Consider the following 16,986-nt stretch of genomic DNA (forward strand, 5'->3'; position numbering starts at 1 on the left):
GTGTAAACAGATATTTGTATCATATTTATATCATGATGTATGTATCTATGGAGTGTAAATAAGACTTTTATTTTGGTAAGACGGCGTGACGTCATGAGTCCGTGGCTCTGCGCTGCTTCGTCCGAGATTCAGCAGAAGAAAGGTTGCGTTTACAAAATGATTTTTGTTATGGAGTCAAACACTGTTAAGCATTTTTTAATATTATTGATTTTAAACATGTGAAAAGCCGCGACTCATGTCGCTTTATCAGTTCATCAAACGAGAATTATCACAGTAAGCAGATGAACAGGAGCATTTAGAAACTACGAGTCAGTTGAATCAAATGCTTTGATAAATGATTCACTGAATCGCCGTGTTCTGATGTCACCTGCTGGTCAATGGCGGTAAATGTACAACAAACACAAGCGTGAGGTATCTTTTACAAAACTTTGTATATTAAATACTTATACACATATTATACAAATCAATTGACTATTCCTGAAGCATCAGTGCTAAACGTCATGTATAATTTGTGTTCTTATAGCTTATGTTTTATTTGTCTGATGATTAACTATGACTAATTCTCTTCCAGTAAGCTAGAGAAGTGATTGAGACACAGTCAGAGGTGTAGTGTTGAGTTCTTCTTGTTTGTGTTGATTCTTCTCCTCTTAAACAGACAGAGAAACTCCTGCTGAAGCGACTGAGCTCCACTATTATAAAGATGGCCTTTATTAAAGAGGAGAGTGAAGACCTGAAGATTGAAGACACATTCACAGTCAAACATGAAGATGCTGAGCAGATAACAGGTTGGCTTTCATTCTCAAAGATACAGCAAATTACAGCTAATGCTACAACTGCTCTTTCTAGAAAATTGCCTGAACGAATTTACCGGTATTTTCAAAAAGGGCCTGTTTTTGTGCGAACGAGGCTAGTAACACTTTATTTTTCAAAATGACATTTCAACTAGCGCTGTGCTGTTAACTCATGAATTTAACATTTTAATTTCACCCCTTGTGTGCTGTTGGGTCGTTTTCATCCACTCTGGGCTGATTTTGAGTCTTAATTTGACCACAACCTTCTCATTTGTTCAGCAAATGGAATGATTTTTGCTGACAAATATTTTGGGAAAATGTCTTTAACTCAACAATGCACTCAAAAATGGGCAAAATTACTACCCTTTGGTTATGTTGGTGGCTGTTTTTGCCCCATTGACTTCCATTTATAATCACATTTATTGATTGGAAGGCCATGACGGCATATAATCATGCACATCTTGAACAATTTGTCATTTGTACTGTTGATCATCAGTTACAATGCAAAAAGTTTAGTTTCTGGCTCAATATGATATAGTTATATTGACTATATTGTGTGTTTATCTTAGATCTTTGAACTCTTACCTTGATATTTTTTAGTGATGGGAAGTTCAGATCATTTCACTGACTCGGATCTTTGAGTCTCGTTCATCGAGATGAACGAGTCTTTTTTTGAGTTATTTCGTTCATTTGGTTCAATTTGCCAAAATGTTATAAAAATGTTACGAATTGCTTCCAAACACATCTACAACTAGCCCAAAAGGTTGATCACGCGACAAATAAGTCATAAATGGAATACTATAAGAAAGTACAAACTCAATGTTGACCTGCTCTTTTGTCTATGAAGGTATTGTTGTCTCTTTGCTCGGCTCACCTCTTCATGTCTTCAAATGTCAGGGGTTCGGTCAGGTTACACTGACAGTCACATATAATCTTAACAAATGTACACAGTCTGAGCTGACAGGAGCCATGATAAGTAGTTCACCTTTTGAGTCTTCTGGCTCTTGAGTCCTTCGTTCATCACGTGACAGAATGACTCAATCCCGAGGAGTCGAGAGCTGAACGGTTCAATTCTTTTACCGGCTTTAAACGCACATGATTGGCCCGTGACGAACGAATGACTCAAACCCGATAGAGGACTTGATGAACGGATCAATTCTTTTTCCGGCTCTAAACGCTTATGATTGGCTTCTGCCTTTCCACAATGAATGACTCAAAATATTTAAAATGAACGATACCACCTGCACAAATGTGCGCACACGAGGATGAACGAATCACTCCCTGAGAGGACTCGTAGTTCCCGAGTCATATTGAAGATTCGTTCAAAATGAACGAATCGTTCATGAACGACCCATCACTAATAACTTTGCGAAAGTAAAAAATAAGCACACCAGCACTCAACAACATATTAAGTAAGTACACTCACACACACACACACACACACACTATAATTTGTTGTCTTACTCTATGCAACCGCATACAAAAGTCAGAAACTTTTTTTTTTGTACAGGCCTATCTAAAGAGTTAATGGTGCCAACTGATGATCAAGACTAAAAAAGAGTTTTACCTCTTCCCAACTTTATAATATTCATTGCACTATGTTCGGAAGATAAAGTTGCTGGAGGAATCAACAGGAGTTTTTCAAATTAGAGCAAAGAAAAAAAATAAGTAAGGGTAAAAAACCTTTTTCAAACCACTGTACATACATGGGTTGGACAATGAAACAGAAAAGTTTGATTTTAGAACACAATAACTCATTAGTAGGGTGTAGGACAGGGGATGCCCAACCCTGTTCCTGGAGATCTACCTTCCTGCAGAGTTCAGCTCCTATCTTGATCAAACACACCTGAACCAATTAATTAGGACCTGAACAGCATGTGATAATTACAGGCAGTTGTGTTTGATATGGGTTGCCACTGAAATCTGCAGGAAGGTAGATCTCCAGGAACAGGGTTGGCCACCCCTTATTTTGCAGCCAATACAGCATTCAGTCCTGCACAGTGGCCAGAGGGATTCTTCTTGCAGAATAGTGACCAGGTCACTACGGGATTTTGGTGGAGAAAAACATTTCCTCACTCGCTCCTCCAAAACACCTCAAAGTCCTCAATAATGTTTAGTCTGGTGACTGTGCAGGCCATGGGAGATGTTCAAATTCTCTTTCATGTTCATCAAACCATTCTGTCATTATCTTCCTGATACACAGTACCACCTTCAGGATACAATGTTTGACCCATTGGGTGCACATGGTCCTCCAGAATGGTTGGGTAGTCCTTGGCAGTGATGCACCCATTTAGCACAAGTATTGGGCCTAGGGAATGCCACGATATTGCAGCCCAAACCATCACTGATCCACCCACATGCTTCACTCTGGACGTGCAAGAGTCTGGGTGGTGCGCTTCTTTGGGGCTTCTCCATACCGTAACTCTCCTAGGTGTGGGATTGGCAGTGAAGGTGGACTCATCAGAGAAAAATACATGCTTCACATTGTCCACAGCCCAAGATTTTCGCTGCTGGCATTATTGAAACAGACTTTTGGCATTGGCGTGAGTGACTGGCTCTGTGGAGCTTCAGACCAACAGTTTTGGTGGAGACAGGAGATCTGTGCTATTACTCTGCTAATTAAACCTTCACACTCTGCTCTTATTTGAATGTGCAATCAGTGAAGATTGACCACCAGGCTGGTCAAATTTATTCATGAAATCTCCAACACTAAATAGGCCAGTGTTTCAGTTTTATTGTCCAATGCCTGTATATACACAGTCAAGCACAACATTATTCATACCCCAGGCAAATTCTGGACATAACTTAGGACGCGGATGGTGAGGGAGGTGTCGCGGACATAACTTAGGACGCAGATGGTGAGGGAGGTATCGCGGACATAACTTAGGACGCAGATGGTGAGGGAGGTGTCGCGGACATAACTTAGGACGCAGATGGTGAGGGAGGTGTCGCGGACATAACTTAGGACGCAGATGGTGAGGGAGGTGTCGCGGACATAACTTAGGACGCAGATGGTGAGGGAGGTGTCGCGGACATAACTTAGGACGCAGATGGTGAGGGAGGTGTCGCGGACATAACTTAGGACGCAGATGGTGAGGGAGGTGTCGCGGACATAACTTAGGACGCAGATGGTGAGGGAGGTGTCGTGGACATAACTTAGCACGCAGATGGTGAGGGAGGTGTCGCGGACATAACTTAGGACGCAGATGGTGAGGGAGGTGTCGCGGACATAATTTAGGACGCAGATGGTGAGGGAGGTGTCGCGGACATAACTTAGGACGCAGATGGTGAGGGAGGTGTCGTGGACATAACTTAGGACGCAGGTGGTGAGGGAGGTGTCGTGGACATAACTTAGGACGCAGGTGGTGAGGGAGGTGTCGCGGACATACCTTAGGATGCGGGTGAGGGAGGTGTCGCGGAATCCACCCTCTCTATTCTGCCGCCCTAGGCGGCCGCCTAGGTCGCCTCTATGGACGCGCCCGCCCTGATATTGAGGCAAGTTATATTTAAACCCTGCAGGCCACCGGACCTCCAGGAACGAGATTGGTGACCCGTGATCTATAGCTATAAGCTCCAAGTTAAAGGGTCTCCTTGCCATCACCCTGATCCTTAGCTCCATCTACAGATTGTCAATTGGATTTAAGTCAGGACTCAAATCCCCAGGAGTGGGGATGGTGTTGTTAAGGTTGACAGCTTCTCCTTTGTATTCCAAATGAAGGTCTACAATGCTACATCATTTTGGCTAAATAATTCAATTCATTTAGCGTCATCAGACCACACAACAGAAGACCAGAAGTCTTCTGTGTCTCAATAAGCATTTGCAAAGGCCTTTGTTTTCCTTTTGTGTGCCTTCTCTGGAGATGTGGTACCCTCTTGAGTCTGTGTCTGGGGACCCCATCAGTATGCAGTGTATGTTGGACTGTCTGCCTTGAGAGTAATCAGGATGGCCTTGGTGGTGATCCTTGGATTCCTCTTTACCTCTCTTATTATCCTCCTGGCCAGCACTGGCGACCATGTCTGCTGGGATTTTTCAGTGCAGAGCATCTTGTTGAGCTCCTTTTGTCTAAAGCTGCACTTTTTGCCCCATAGACTTCTATTCATACGCATGCAAATGCGGCAAACCAGAAACGCAAGCTCGTGCGACAAGTTTCACAGTTCGCTGCAATGCAAAGTTCAAGCTTGGTGAACACCCATCACGTGAATTTGTGAGACTAATCAAAGATTTTGGCAGCGCCGTATGACAGAATTTTGCATGCTTAAACTCATGTGACCTCGACATAAGCCATGACTGTCCACAAACCAACAGCAGAGAGCTTCTGTTTTTCACCTTTTGAGCTGATTAAAGCAGCTGTTCTCAACGAATCAGGGCAAGTAGGATCATTTAAAACCGCTTAGACTGTTGGGAATGGTGCAGAACTTAAGATTTTGCCATGGAGTGTGCTGGTTTGCAAAGGGTATGAATCATTTTAGACATGCAACATTTTTGTTCCTGTGAAATTCCTGTTAAAACAAACCTGCTGTCTGAATAAAAATAACTTTAAATCAGAATTTGCCAGGGGCATGACTAATTTCAGGATTGACTGTATATGCATTTGTGATTGGTCTGTAACAGGGGTGCCCAACTCTGTTCCTGTAAATCTACCTACATACCTACCGACTTGCAGAGTTCTGCTTGATCAAACACACATCTTTAATTAGCAAGTGCTTCTTCAGGTCCTACTTAGATGGTTTAGTTGTTTAATCAGGGTCTAAGCTGAACGGTAGATGTCCAGGAACAGGGTTGGGCACCCCTAGTCTATAATAAACCTAGTAAACCAGGCATTCAGAGCAAGTGGTTTTGCTGACAGCTTGTGTGTTTGTCTAGGAAGACAACAAGTACAATATTTTGCTAGGCGAGGGTATTTTAGTTACTTGGTGTTTATAAGATCTAGCTTGTTTACTGGTTTTGGTGATCAATGCATTTGTGCTGGTCTTCATGTCTACTGTTGTGGGCCTTTAAACTTGTCCTTTCTCCGCTTTAGATGCGTTGGTGCTGAAAGAGGAGAGTGATGAACTGAAGCAAACGAAAGATCAATATGAGAAACACCATGATTTTGTTGAAGAAAATACAAAGATGATGAAGACTCAGAAAACCACATCCAATCATCTTTTCTCCTGTCGGGATTGTGGAAAGAGTTTCAGTCAAAAACAAAATCTTGAATCCCACATGAGCATACACACTGGAGAGAAGCCTTACAACTGCCAACACAGTGGAAAGAGCTTCAGTCAACAAAAACACTTTGAGGGCAATGTTGGAATCCACACCGGAGAGAAGCCTTTAGCCTGTCATCAGTGTGGAAAGAGTTTCAATTATAAACAAAACCTTAAGGTCCACATGAGAATCCACACTGGAGACAAACCTAACCAATGCCAACAGTGTGGAAAGAGTTTCATTCATAAGCAAAACCTTAAGGTCCACATGAGAGTTCACACCGGAGAGAAACCGTACCACTGCCAACATTGTGGAAAGAGTTTCAGCCAACAAACTAATCTTGAAGGGCACATGAGAATTCACTCTGGAGTAAAGCCGTTTACCTGCCAAGAATGTGGAAAGAGCTTCGTTCATAAACACAACCTTCAGCTCCACATGAGAGTCCACACCGGAGAGAAGCCTTTCAAATGCCAACACTGCGGAAAGAGTTTCAGCCTACAGAAAAACCTTGACGGCCATGTGAGAATTCACACTGGGGAGAAGCCTTTTTCCTGTCCTCAGTGTGGAAAGAGTTTTATAGATAAACAGAACTTTAAAGTCCACATGAGGGTTCATACCGGAGAGAAGCCTTACCAGTGCCAACAGTGTGGAAAAGGTTTCAGTCAAAAAGCAAATCTCGATTGCCATATGAGCATTCACACTGGACTAAAGCCTTTTGTCTGCCAACAGTGTGGAAAGAGTTTCCACCAAAGACCAAAGCTTAAACTGCACATGAGAGTTCACACTGGAGAGAAGCCTTATACGTGCCAGTGTGGGAAGCGTTTCACTGAAAACGGACAACTTAAAAGACACATGATAACTCACACTGCAGAGAAGCCTCACACGAATAAAGATAAATCACAAGACTCACACAGAGAAGCGCTGTGAACATCACTGGTGGAAGGCCAATGGTTGTTGGTGGTCGCATTGAATGGTGGAAGGGTGTCGCAGACGAAGGATGAAAGTGAAGAGCGGGGGTTGTCGTGGATGAAAGTGAAGAGGGTTGGGGAGTTGCGAAAGAAGGTGAACAGTGGACAAGGGAGGAGGGTGGTTGAAAAGGGGGATCTGTAAAATCAGGTGCCGGATCAGATTTCAGAGGTGCCAGCGTTTTCCAGCACAAATTAAGCCCTGCTTATAGTACTACTCTAATCCTTATAACCATGTCTTCTTGTCAGTACAGGGTTTTCATGAGCACTGTGCTATGATGTATACTTTGGAGGTATACAAGGGTCTGACAATGATACTGAAACGCCTGGTTTTAGACCGCAATAATTCATTAGTATGGTGTAGGGCAGGGGTGGCCAACCCTGTTACTGGAGAGCCACCTTCCTGCAGAGTTCAGCTCCTACCCTGATCAAACACACCTGAACCAATTAATTAGGACCTGAACACCACTTGATAATTACAGGCAGGTGTGTTTGATATGGGTTGCAACTGAAATCTGGAGGAAGGTGGCTCTCCAGGAACAGGGTTGGCCAACCCCAGGGTGTAGGGCAAGGATGTCAAACTCAATTCCTGGAGGGTCACAGCTCTGCACAGTTTAGTTTCAACCATAATTAAACACACAAGATAAAACTAGTTGAGTCCTTCAGGCTTGTTTGAAACCTACAGGCAAGTGTGTTGGAGCAGGGTTGGAACTAAACTTTGCTGGGCTGCAGCCCTCCAGGAATTAAGTTTGACATCCCTTGTGCAGGGCCTCGTTTTGTGGCCGATACAGCCTTAATTTGTCTTGAAAATGTGTTGAAAATGACACGTCATTCCCAGAGAGATTTTGAGCTATTCTTCTTGCAGAATAGTGGCCAGGTCATTACGTGATGCTGGTGGAAGGATAGGTTTCCTGATTCGCTTCTCCAAAAAACCCCAAAGTGGCTCAATAATATTTGGATCTGGTGACCATGGGAGATGTTCAACTTCACTTTCATGTCCATCAAACCACTCTGTCATCATTCTAGCTGTTTGTATTGGTGAATTATCATCCTGAGAAACAGTACTACTCTCAGGATACAATGTTTGACCCATTGGGTGCACATGGTGCTCCAGAATGGTTTCCTATTTAGCACAATTATTGGGCCTAGGGAATGCCATGATATTACAGCCCAAACCATCACTGATCCACCCACATGCTTCACTCTGGGTGGGACGCTTCCTTGGGGCTTCTCCACACCGTAACCGTAACGAAGGTGGACTCATCAGAGAACAATACATGCTTCACATTGTCCACAGCCCAAGATTTTAGCTGCTGACACCATTGAAACTGACATTTTGCTTTAGCATGATTGACCAAAGGTTACACTATAGCAGCCCGGCCATGTATATGGACCCTGTGGAGCTCCTGATGAACAGTTTTAGTTGAAACTGGATTGGTTTTATGCTTTTTTTTTTTTTTGGTATGATCCAAGTTAGCATCCGTATATCCCTTTCAGACAGTTTCCTCTTGCATCCACAGTTCTTCCTATTGGATGTGGTTCTTCTACTTGGTGGTTTACTGACATTCAGTTGAATACCGTGGCACCTTCCTTACCCCCCGCGTCCTCAGTTATGTCCACGACACCTTCCTGACCACTCGCGTCCTCAGATATATTCGCACATAGGCGACAGAATAGAGAGGGCGGCGTCAGCGACACCTCTATCAGCACCCGCGTGTCCTCAGTTAAATCCGCGCATAGGGTGGCAGAATAGAGGTCTGTTACACCCGAGCATCCTCAGTTAGGCTATATAGTTAGGCATAGGGCGGCAGAATAGAGAGGGCAGCGTCCGCGACAACTCCCTCCCTCAGCACCCGCGCGTCCACAGTTATATCCGCGCATAGGGCTGCAGAATAGAGGTCCACGACACCTCACTTCATTTTCATAACCGGTCATTTTCGTTTTCACATTGGGGTTGAGGACGGCTTGATCGTCCTCTGCCTAGAGCGCCAGTTCAGCTTGCTCCGGCCCTGGATGCACAATAACAATGTGTCCTCTTTTAAACGCTGATATATTACCAGATGACATAATGCTGTGTGCATTGCAATATTTTAAGCTAAACTGTGCTATTCGCCTGCTAATTAAACCATCACACTCTGACATTGCTCTTACTGGTGGAATGAAGATCAGTGAAGATTGTCCACAAGGCTGGTTACATTTAACCATGAAATGTCCAACACTAAATTAGCCAGTGTTTCAGTTTCATTGTCCAACCCCTGTACATCTGAGGTATTTGTCACTCATAAAGCGCTCAACAGTTTTTATTTCTGACTTTTATTATTCGCCTGTTCATTCTTGGAAAGCTGCTCTGACACAATCTGCATTGCATTAACCGAGGTGATACTCATATATTCATTATGTATTCGGGCTTGTTCAGATTTCATCAATACCTTAATCTCTTACAGGTTTGGAACGTGATGAGGGTGAGTAATTAATGTCAAAACTTATATATTTTAGGTGAACTATCCCTTTAAGGATCAGGTGTGTATACTTATGAATGGGGACATTAATAAAAGGTCTGCTACTCTAATTTTCTCCTGTGGACTAAATGTAGATGTGTGTGAAATATCTTACTCGTGTCACTATTAACAACAAACAACACGCATTGTGTGTGATTCCTCTCATTCTAGATAAGGGCATCCACCTGTCAAATTCTGACGTCTGCCAGATTAATAACCCTCCTGTTCTGGTATGTTTAGGGTTTGGAATAAGACAATCAGGTTGAGACTTCAGCAAGGGGATAATAATTTGGCAAGAGGTCAAAAACATCACAACACTGATAAAACAGGCAAGAGTAGTTGGCGGATCATTCTGCTGTGGCGACGCTTGATAAAGACAGCGAGCTGAAGTTCTGCAAGATGTCTGTAAACTTGTGGGTTCAGCTGTGTCTTCATATTAGCCTGCTCTGAAATGCTTCAGTATTAGTCATTTTAGAGGTTGTATAATGTTTCATAAGGCTTTATGTTTTGGATTTTCTTCCCTATTTGTAGTGTGAGGTCTTGGATTTAATGCAAAATGTGTGTCTGTGCAAATTATCATTTTCTAATTTATACTAGCTGTGTTGCTTTAAAGTTGGAAAATCCACACTGCACCATGAATGTGCTAGTTGGTAATACACGAGCTTTAAACTGAGCCTAAGTTAAAGAATAATACAAAAAATAATAAATTCTGGGTCAGCTTCTGAATTTCAGATTTTTGCATGCTGACTTTTATTTTGGCAGGGCGTCATGGCGTCATGAAGCCGAGCTGCGGTCAAGCCTAGAAGGGATACGCGCACCAATATAGCATAGTTTCTGTTCAACAATTATTCATATTTTACATTACTGTGAGGGTTGGGATTGGATTTGAGGTTGGGGGAGACGTTAATAAAATACTATTATTGGGCAATTTCATTTAAAAATGTGTAAATAATTCTAATTAACTTCCAGCCGCAGCTGTATCCCTTCTGCTTTGTGTGACTCGGCTGGAGAAAGGTTTGTCTTTTAGTATCATGTATGTATTAAACTAGTTTTATTGTGGAATGTAACATTGTTTAAGTTTATTTATCACCATTGTAGGGTTATTTATGAAAATCCGCGTCTCATTTCGCGTCTGTGTCGTCGATCAGTTCATCAAACGACAGTAAGTAGATGCAAATGAGCTCCAACAGACTACGAGTCAATTGAATCAAATGCTTAGAGAAACGATTCACTGAATCGCCGCGTTCTGCTAGACAAATTAACAGCGTGACGAAACAAATATCACATATGTTACGAAACATTCTGTGAATTAAATGCTTTTAAATTGCACAAATAATGCCATTCTCAAAGCTTAAATGATAAACTTCCTTGATAGTTGGTGTTCTTAAGTGTTTTTGACTCATCAGGAGAGGTGGTAGTTATCTATGTTCACATCTACACCCTTTTTATTATTCAGATTGAAAGATTTTACTGAATCAGGAAAGCTAGATAAGGCTGCATGATTAATCAAAGACCCTTTTTGTGCTCATGTTGTCTGTAATTTTGTCTTTAATCAGCTGTAAATCTCCCTTACCCTCTATAAGATGGAGAAGTGTTTACTACAGAGCCGTAGTTCACTGACAGCAAAATATCCTGAAATCCATGAGAGTTACTCTGATTTGACGGCTGTTTGCTTCTCTTCTCAGTGATTTAATGCTCTGTGTTTCTGTTGATCTAAACGCTTGTGGAAAATACCTCATTAAATAACATTTTTACTCCTAACTCACCCCATAACTTCAGTCAAGTGCTTGAAATGTGATGGTTGTGTGTTTATTAGTCACATTGAATCAATAAATGCAGTCTGCTCTTTCTGTGTGCCTAAAAGTTTGAAAACCCCTGAGGTTTAGAGACAGAGGTTTAGTGTTGATTTCTTCTTGTTTGTGTTGATTCTTCTCCTCTTAAACAGACAGAGAAACTCCTGCTGAAGCGACTGAGCTCCACTATTATAAAGATGGCCTTTATTAAAGAGGAGAGTGAAGACCTGAAGATTGAAGACACATTCACAGTCAAACATGAAGATGCTGAACAGATAACAGGTTGGCTTTCATTCTCACAGCTACAGATCTACGCTAATGCAGGATGTTGTTGGAGAATGTCATTACAGTGATTTTACTGCTCATGGAGACTCATGTGGACAGACATGAGCTGCGTCCCAAATGGCACACTATACACTATGCACTCATGCACTATGTACTTATGCACTTACACACTCAACAGGATAGTACATGTATGTAGTGTTGTCCCAAATGGCACACTAATGTTTTTTTACTAAGCGGAAATTCAAACCGTTTCCCTGATGGCGTTTGACGGTTGCCAAATCAGTGAAATAAACGACCGAATTATTAAATAATACCTATCGTGAGTATTGCCGCATTCACCATCGGGAGGCGCTATAATCACTCTCGTAGGAGAATTTTGCTTTCACCATCCAAAATAAATAAAGTTATTCAACATGTGCGTCCGATAGCTCCGCCCCTTCCGCTACATAAGCAAACCTGCGGTCGTTGAGTGCGTGAAGTGTCCATCATTACACACTTCATTTTAGCGGCTGAATGAGTGCAGCATCCGGGTAATTAAAGTGCACTTATTATTTTAAGAGTTTTCAGTGTGAACGCACTACTTACACTATTTATACTACAAAATGGCGTAGAATAGTGCATAAGTATGCGATTTGGGACGCAGCTTAAGTTTAGTCAGAACACACTAACACTGACGAAGACAATGTGCTAATTTGGAAAAACTAAAGTAGAAGTTGATTATTTGGTGTAATATTAAAAACCAAGGTCTGACTTTAACAAAAATGAAACCATTTAAAGTAAAACGCTTTCCATGACTTATCTAAAGGGTTAGTAAAATCACACAAATCCTAGTGCATTTCCTGAATGAGTTAGACTTCTGGGTCTCCTGGGTACAAAATACAAGACTATGAGAGAAAGGGGTCACATGTAAAATGAAAAGTTATACAACTTTCCTTTTAAACTCTCACTCCCTTACAGCCCCAAGGTCTTGTGTGGCCCCGTACCCGGCCGCACCCCTTTAGTTAAATTTAAAAATAAGAATAATATAATCATTTTTAAGTAAAATAAATCTATAATTTCTTGCCCACATATTTAAATAAATGATATATAATACATATATATTTATAGTCTACAAAGATTTAACTTTTTTAAAGCATTGGAAGAAAATACTAATAAAACTTGTGAAAATTATATATATATATATATATATATATATATATATATATATATATATATATATACATACATACATACATACATACATATATATATATATATATATATATATATATATATATATATATAAAATATGTAGTACTGTTTCAGTGAACTTGAACAAGTATACTAAAAACATTAATTTTAACTGTTTTATAATTCAATTAAAATAAGTTAAAGTTTGTAAAAGTTATACATTGAAAATACCCTTAAAAATAAATGTTATATATTTAACTTATTTAATTGTATTATTAATTGTATATAATTGCAGACAATACAACAGTATTAATAAATGTCTTCCTCATGCTTTGTGTTATTTTTATTCCAATTTTGGTTCTTGCAACACTTTTCAAAAAACTGTTGTAGCAGTAAAGCATTTCCCGCTTTGTAATGTTGCCATTTCGGTTCACAACACTTAAAAGGGTTGTTTAGGGATTGAAGACAGCAAGTGATGAAGTGTTTGAGGTGTCATTTTGTCCCTTTCTTCCTGCAAACAAGTCTCAAGGTAGACAACAGTACGGGGTCATCATTGTAGCATTTTGCGCTGTAAAATGCGCTTCAAATTCTCTATTGGAGACAGGTCGGGGCTGCAGGCAGGCCAGTCAAGTACCTGTATCCTCTTCCTCCGCAGCCAGAACTTTGTAATGTGTGCAGAATGTGGCTTGGCATTGTCTTGTTGAACTATGCATGGGCATCCCTGGAAAAGAAGGCAGCATATTGTTCTCTAAAATCTCTATGTACTTTTCAGCATTATTGGTGCATCACAGAAGTGCAGGTTACCTTTGCCAAAGTCACTGACACAACCCCGTACTCACGACTTCTCCCATAAAACAACTGTAATACTGATTCATCTGAGCACCGTACACGCTTCCACTGTGTAATAGCCTCCTAACCCAGAGAAGTTGATGGTGCTTCTGGACACTGTTAACATAGGGCTTCCTTTTGGCACGGTACAGTTTTGACTGGCATTTGTGAATGTAACTACGCATTGTGGTACTTGACAAAGGTTTGCCAGAGTAGTACTTAGCGCATGTGCTGATCTGGCTTATAGATGAATGAGGATTCTTGATGCAGCGCCGCCTGAGGGATCGGAAATCACGGTTGTTCAGCTTAGGCTTGCGCCCTTGTCCTTTACGCACCGAAACTCCTCCAAATTTCTAGAATTGTTTAATGCTGTTCTGCACTGTTGGAGGTAAAATATCCAAGTGTCTTCCTCTCTTTCTTTAAGGAACATTTATTTTTAAACAATTTAATAATTTTCTGATGTATTTGTTAGCAAACTGGCTATTCTCAGCCCATCTTTGCTCCTAAAGGACTTGACCTTTCTTGGATGCTGCTTTTGTACCACATCAGTACAGTCCTTATTTAACCAATTTACCTGATTACTAGCCCTAAACTGCTTCTGTCGCAACCTTTTTCGGAGTTTGTCACAAGAACCAAAAATGGAATCTGTGTTTATTTTGAGGAAACAAAAATCCATGAGAGACACATTAAATAATGCTTGTGGTATTGCATTTCAGGCTTTTTTGTTGTGTTAAACTTGGCTAAACCTCTATTTCTCTTTGTTTGCTTTAGATGTGTTGGTGCTGAAAGTAGAGAGTGACGAACTGAATCAAATGAAAGAGAAAGATCAATATGAGAAACACCAGGAGATCAGGACTGTTGGAAAATCTGAGAAGAAGACTCAGAAAACCAAATCTCACGCTCTTTTCATCTGTTGTGAGTGTGGAAAGAGTTTCAGCCACAAGCCAAAACTGGAAGTGCACAGAAGAATCCACACCGGAGAGAAGCCTTATGAATGCCAACATTGTGGAAAGAGTTTCAATCAGAAACAAAACTGTGAAGCCCACATGAGGATCCACACCGGAGAGAAGCCGTACAAATGTCAGCAGTGTGATATGCAATTCACTCAAAAAGCAAACCTCACGGTCCACATGAGAGTTCACACCGGAGAAAAGACGTTCAACTGCCAACATTGTGGGAAGAGTTTCTTTCAAAAGCAAAACCTTAATGTCCACATGAGGGTTCACACTGGAGAGAAGCCTTACCAATGCCAGCAGTGTGGGAAGAGCTTCAGTCAACCGCAGAACCTTAACGTCCACCTGAAAGTTCACACTGGTGAAAAACCGTTCACATGCCAGGAGTGTGGGAAGAGTTTCATTCATAAACAGAAATTTGAGGCCCACATGAGAATCCACACTGGAGAGAAACTTTACAAATGCCTTCAGTGTGGGAAGAGTTTCAGTCAAAAGACATACCTTGAAGACCACATGGGAATTCACGCTGAAGTGAAGCCTTTCAGCTGCCAACAGTGTGGAAAGAGTTTCAATCAAAAACAAAAGCTTAAAATGCACATGAGAGTCCACACCGGAGAGAAGCCGTACAGCTGTCAACACTGCGGAAGGAGTTTCAGTCAAGCCGTAACCCTTAAATTTCACATCAGAGTTCACACCGGAGAGAAGCCTTACATCTGCCAGTGTGGGAAGAGTTTCACTCAGCCAGGACAACTTAGGAAACACATGAAAATCCACACCAAAGAGAGGCCTTAAAGAAATCTTCAGAGAAGCTTGTTCCTAAATGAAAATGGAGGCAGGATAATCAAGGCGCTGCACCGTTTTATGAATTCATAGTTTTGTTGTTGTTGTGTAAAGCTGCATTGTGTCTGAAAGGTTATAGATAACAACGTGGACCTTCAGCATGCACTGGGGCGGTTTGCTGCCGAGTGTTACATAGCTAGACTAGGGACATGGTGCTCCACTGGAAAAAGGGGGTTTGCCATCTCCAGGTTGAAAGTAAGTCCTTACCCCAGGTGGAGGAGTTCAAGTATCTCGGATTGGTGCAGCGGCAGCAGTCATGCGGTTGATGTACCTGTCCGTCTGATAAAGAAGTTGAAAGGCAAAGCTCTCGATTTACCGGTCAGTCTACATTCCTACTCTCACCTATGGTCATGAGCTTTGGATCATGACTGAAAGGACAAGATCTTGGATACAAGCAGGGGAAATGAGTTTCCTTCACAGGGTGGCAGGGCGCACTCTTATAGGAGCTCGGAGTAGAGCTGCTGCTCCTCTACATAAAGTCACCTGAGGTGGCTCGGGCATCTGTTTCGGATGCCTCCTGGACGCCTACCTAGGGAGGTGTTCCAGGCATGTTCCACCAGGAGGAGGCCTCTGGGAAGACCCAGGGACTATGTCTCTCGGTAGGCCTGGGAACGCCTTGGGATCCTAGCTGGTGGATGTGTCTAGGGAGAGGGAAGTCTGGGGTTCCATCCTGATACTGCTGCCCTCGCGACCCGACCCGACCCCGACTCATACATGACGAACATTAAATTACGTCATGCATTTTAGTGAGACCATGCACCATACTAAAAGAGTCAGTCAGGACTCTCTAGTTATTCCTTTAGTATGAAAAGCACTGATGTATGAAGCATGTTATGGGCACACCGAACCAACAGGAGGCAGTAAAAGCCTTAAGGCTGATTCATACTTCTGTGTCAAGCTCACGCATATGGTCTGAGAGATCTTCTGAACACAAAATGAAATATTTTAGATGAAGTTTGAGACCTCAATGGACAGCCAGGAGCAACAAAGTCATACTCACAGTTTTTTGTTGCCTATGGAGGATGAGGGAGCTCTCAGATTTCATTCAGTAATTCATTTTCCTTCAGTTTAGTTCCTTGTTTATCAGGGGTTGCCAGAGCGGAATGAACCGCCAACTATTCCAGCATATGCCTTACACAGCGGATGCCCTTCCAGCTGCAACCCAGTAATGGGAAGCACCCATACACACTCACACACACACACACACGCACTCATACTCTTCGACTAGTTTAGTTGATCCATTCCCCTATAGCACATGTGTTTGCACTGTGGTGTTTTTCATCTAAAATATCTTCATTTGGATCCTGAAGATGAACTGAGGTCTGCGGTGTATGGAGAGTGCATGATTAATAACAGTATTGTAATATTTGGGTGAACTAACCCTTTAACCCCTCATGCTGGTGGAGTGACCTGCGTAGATGTCTGAAGACGCATGTTTCATCAATTCTCCAACAATAACACTTCTTAAACTGTGTTGAATCCGTCTATCAGTCTGTTCTTTGCTGGTTTCTAATAAAAACAACACCCACACAATGCTAAGCTAGCCTTTAGCTTCTGCACATTGTTTGCTTTTTGCTGGTTTGCTTGCCTTTTTATGTTAAAAGTGTCTGCTAAATGTATGAATGTGAATGTTAACTTATTAATTGACTTGATGGCAGGAGGACTCCATCTC

At 41.8% G+C, this 16,986-nt stretch overlaps 3 protein-coding genes across 9 annotated transcripts in view; 2 read left to right on the plus strand and 1 right to left on the minus strand.

Moving 5' to 3' along the window:
* Positions 1-16,986, minus strand: part of LOC148682569 (uncharacterized) — a 1,090,975-nt gene that overhangs the window by 42,721 nt on the left and 1,031,268 nt on the right. The window lies entirely within an intron of this gene.
* Positions 86-8,094, plus strand: LOC571721 (uncharacterized). Of its 3 annotated transcripts, none has more exons than XR_015943092.1 (4): positions 86-411; positions 656-785; positions 5,813-7,307; positions 7,485-8,094. XR_015943092.1 is itself a non-coding variant. In XM_087250098.2 (3 exons), exons 1-3 carry the CDS (start codon positions 388-390, stop codon positions 6,907-6,909), a joined length of 1,251 nt encoding a protein of 416 aa, XP_087106224.2. In that variant the 5' UTR covers positions 86-387; the 3' UTR covers positions 6,910-8,094. The 3 variants fall into 3 exon arrangements, 1 of the variants encoding a protein (XP_087106224.2); XR_015943093.1 differs by having other exon boundaries at positions 5,813-7,135; positions 7,688-8,094; XM_087250098.2 differs by having other exon boundaries at positions 5,813-8,094.
* Positions 86-16,857, plus strand: LOC148682570 (uncharacterized). Of its 4 annotated transcripts, XM_088650945.1 has the most exons (5): positions 10,214-10,335; positions 10,415-10,459; positions 10,544-10,607; positions 11,391-11,520; positions 14,293-16,857. In XM_088650945.1, the coding sequence occupies exons 4-5, from the start codon at positions 11,436-11,438 to the stop codon at positions 15,264-15,266; spliced, it is 1,059 nt and encodes a 352-aa protein (XP_088507071.1). In that variant the 5' UTR covers positions 10,214-10,335; positions 10,415-10,459; positions 10,544-10,607; positions 11,391-11,435; the 3' UTR covers positions 15,267-16,857. The 4 variants fall into 4 exon arrangements, with proteins under 4 accessions (XP_088507070.1, XP_088507072.1, XP_088507071.1 ...); XM_088650944.1 differs by lacking the exons at positions 10,214-10,335; positions 10,415-10,459; positions 10,544-10,607 and adding exons at positions 86-411; positions 656-785; XM_088650946.1 differs by lacking the exons at positions 10,214-10,335; positions 10,415-10,459; positions 10,544-10,607 and adding exons at positions 86-383; positions 656-785.

This window comes from Danio rerio, chromosome 4, assembly GCF_052040795.2.
Source record: "Danio rerio strain M-AB ecotype USA chromosome 4, GRCz13ab, whole genome shotgun sequence".
Taxonomy (NCBI): domain Eukaryota; kingdom Metazoa; phylum Chordata; class Actinopteri; order Cypriniformes; family Danionidae; genus Danio; species Danio rerio.

Bases quoted from the DNA above. Each gene is read 5' to 3' on its own strand.
- LOC571721 (XM_087250098.2), top strand. From the start codon at position 388: ATGTACAACAAACACAAGCGTGAG. The intron at 412-655 runs GTATCTTTTACA...CCTCTTAAACAG, and splicing joins ACAACAAACACAAGCGTGAG to ACAGAGAAACTCCTGCTGAA. The intron at 786-5,812 runs GTTGGCTTTCAT...TCTCCGCTTTAG, and splicing joins AGATGCTGAGCAGATAACAG to ATGCGTTGGTGCTGAAAGAG.
- LOC148682570 (XM_088650944.1), top strand. From the start codon at position 11,436: ATGGCCTTTATTAAAGAGGAGAGTGAAGACCTGAAGATTGAAGACACA. The intron at 11,521-14,292 runs GTTGGCTTTCAT...TGTTTGCTTTAG, and splicing joins AGATGCTGAACAGATAACAG to ATGTGTTGGTGCTGAAAGTA.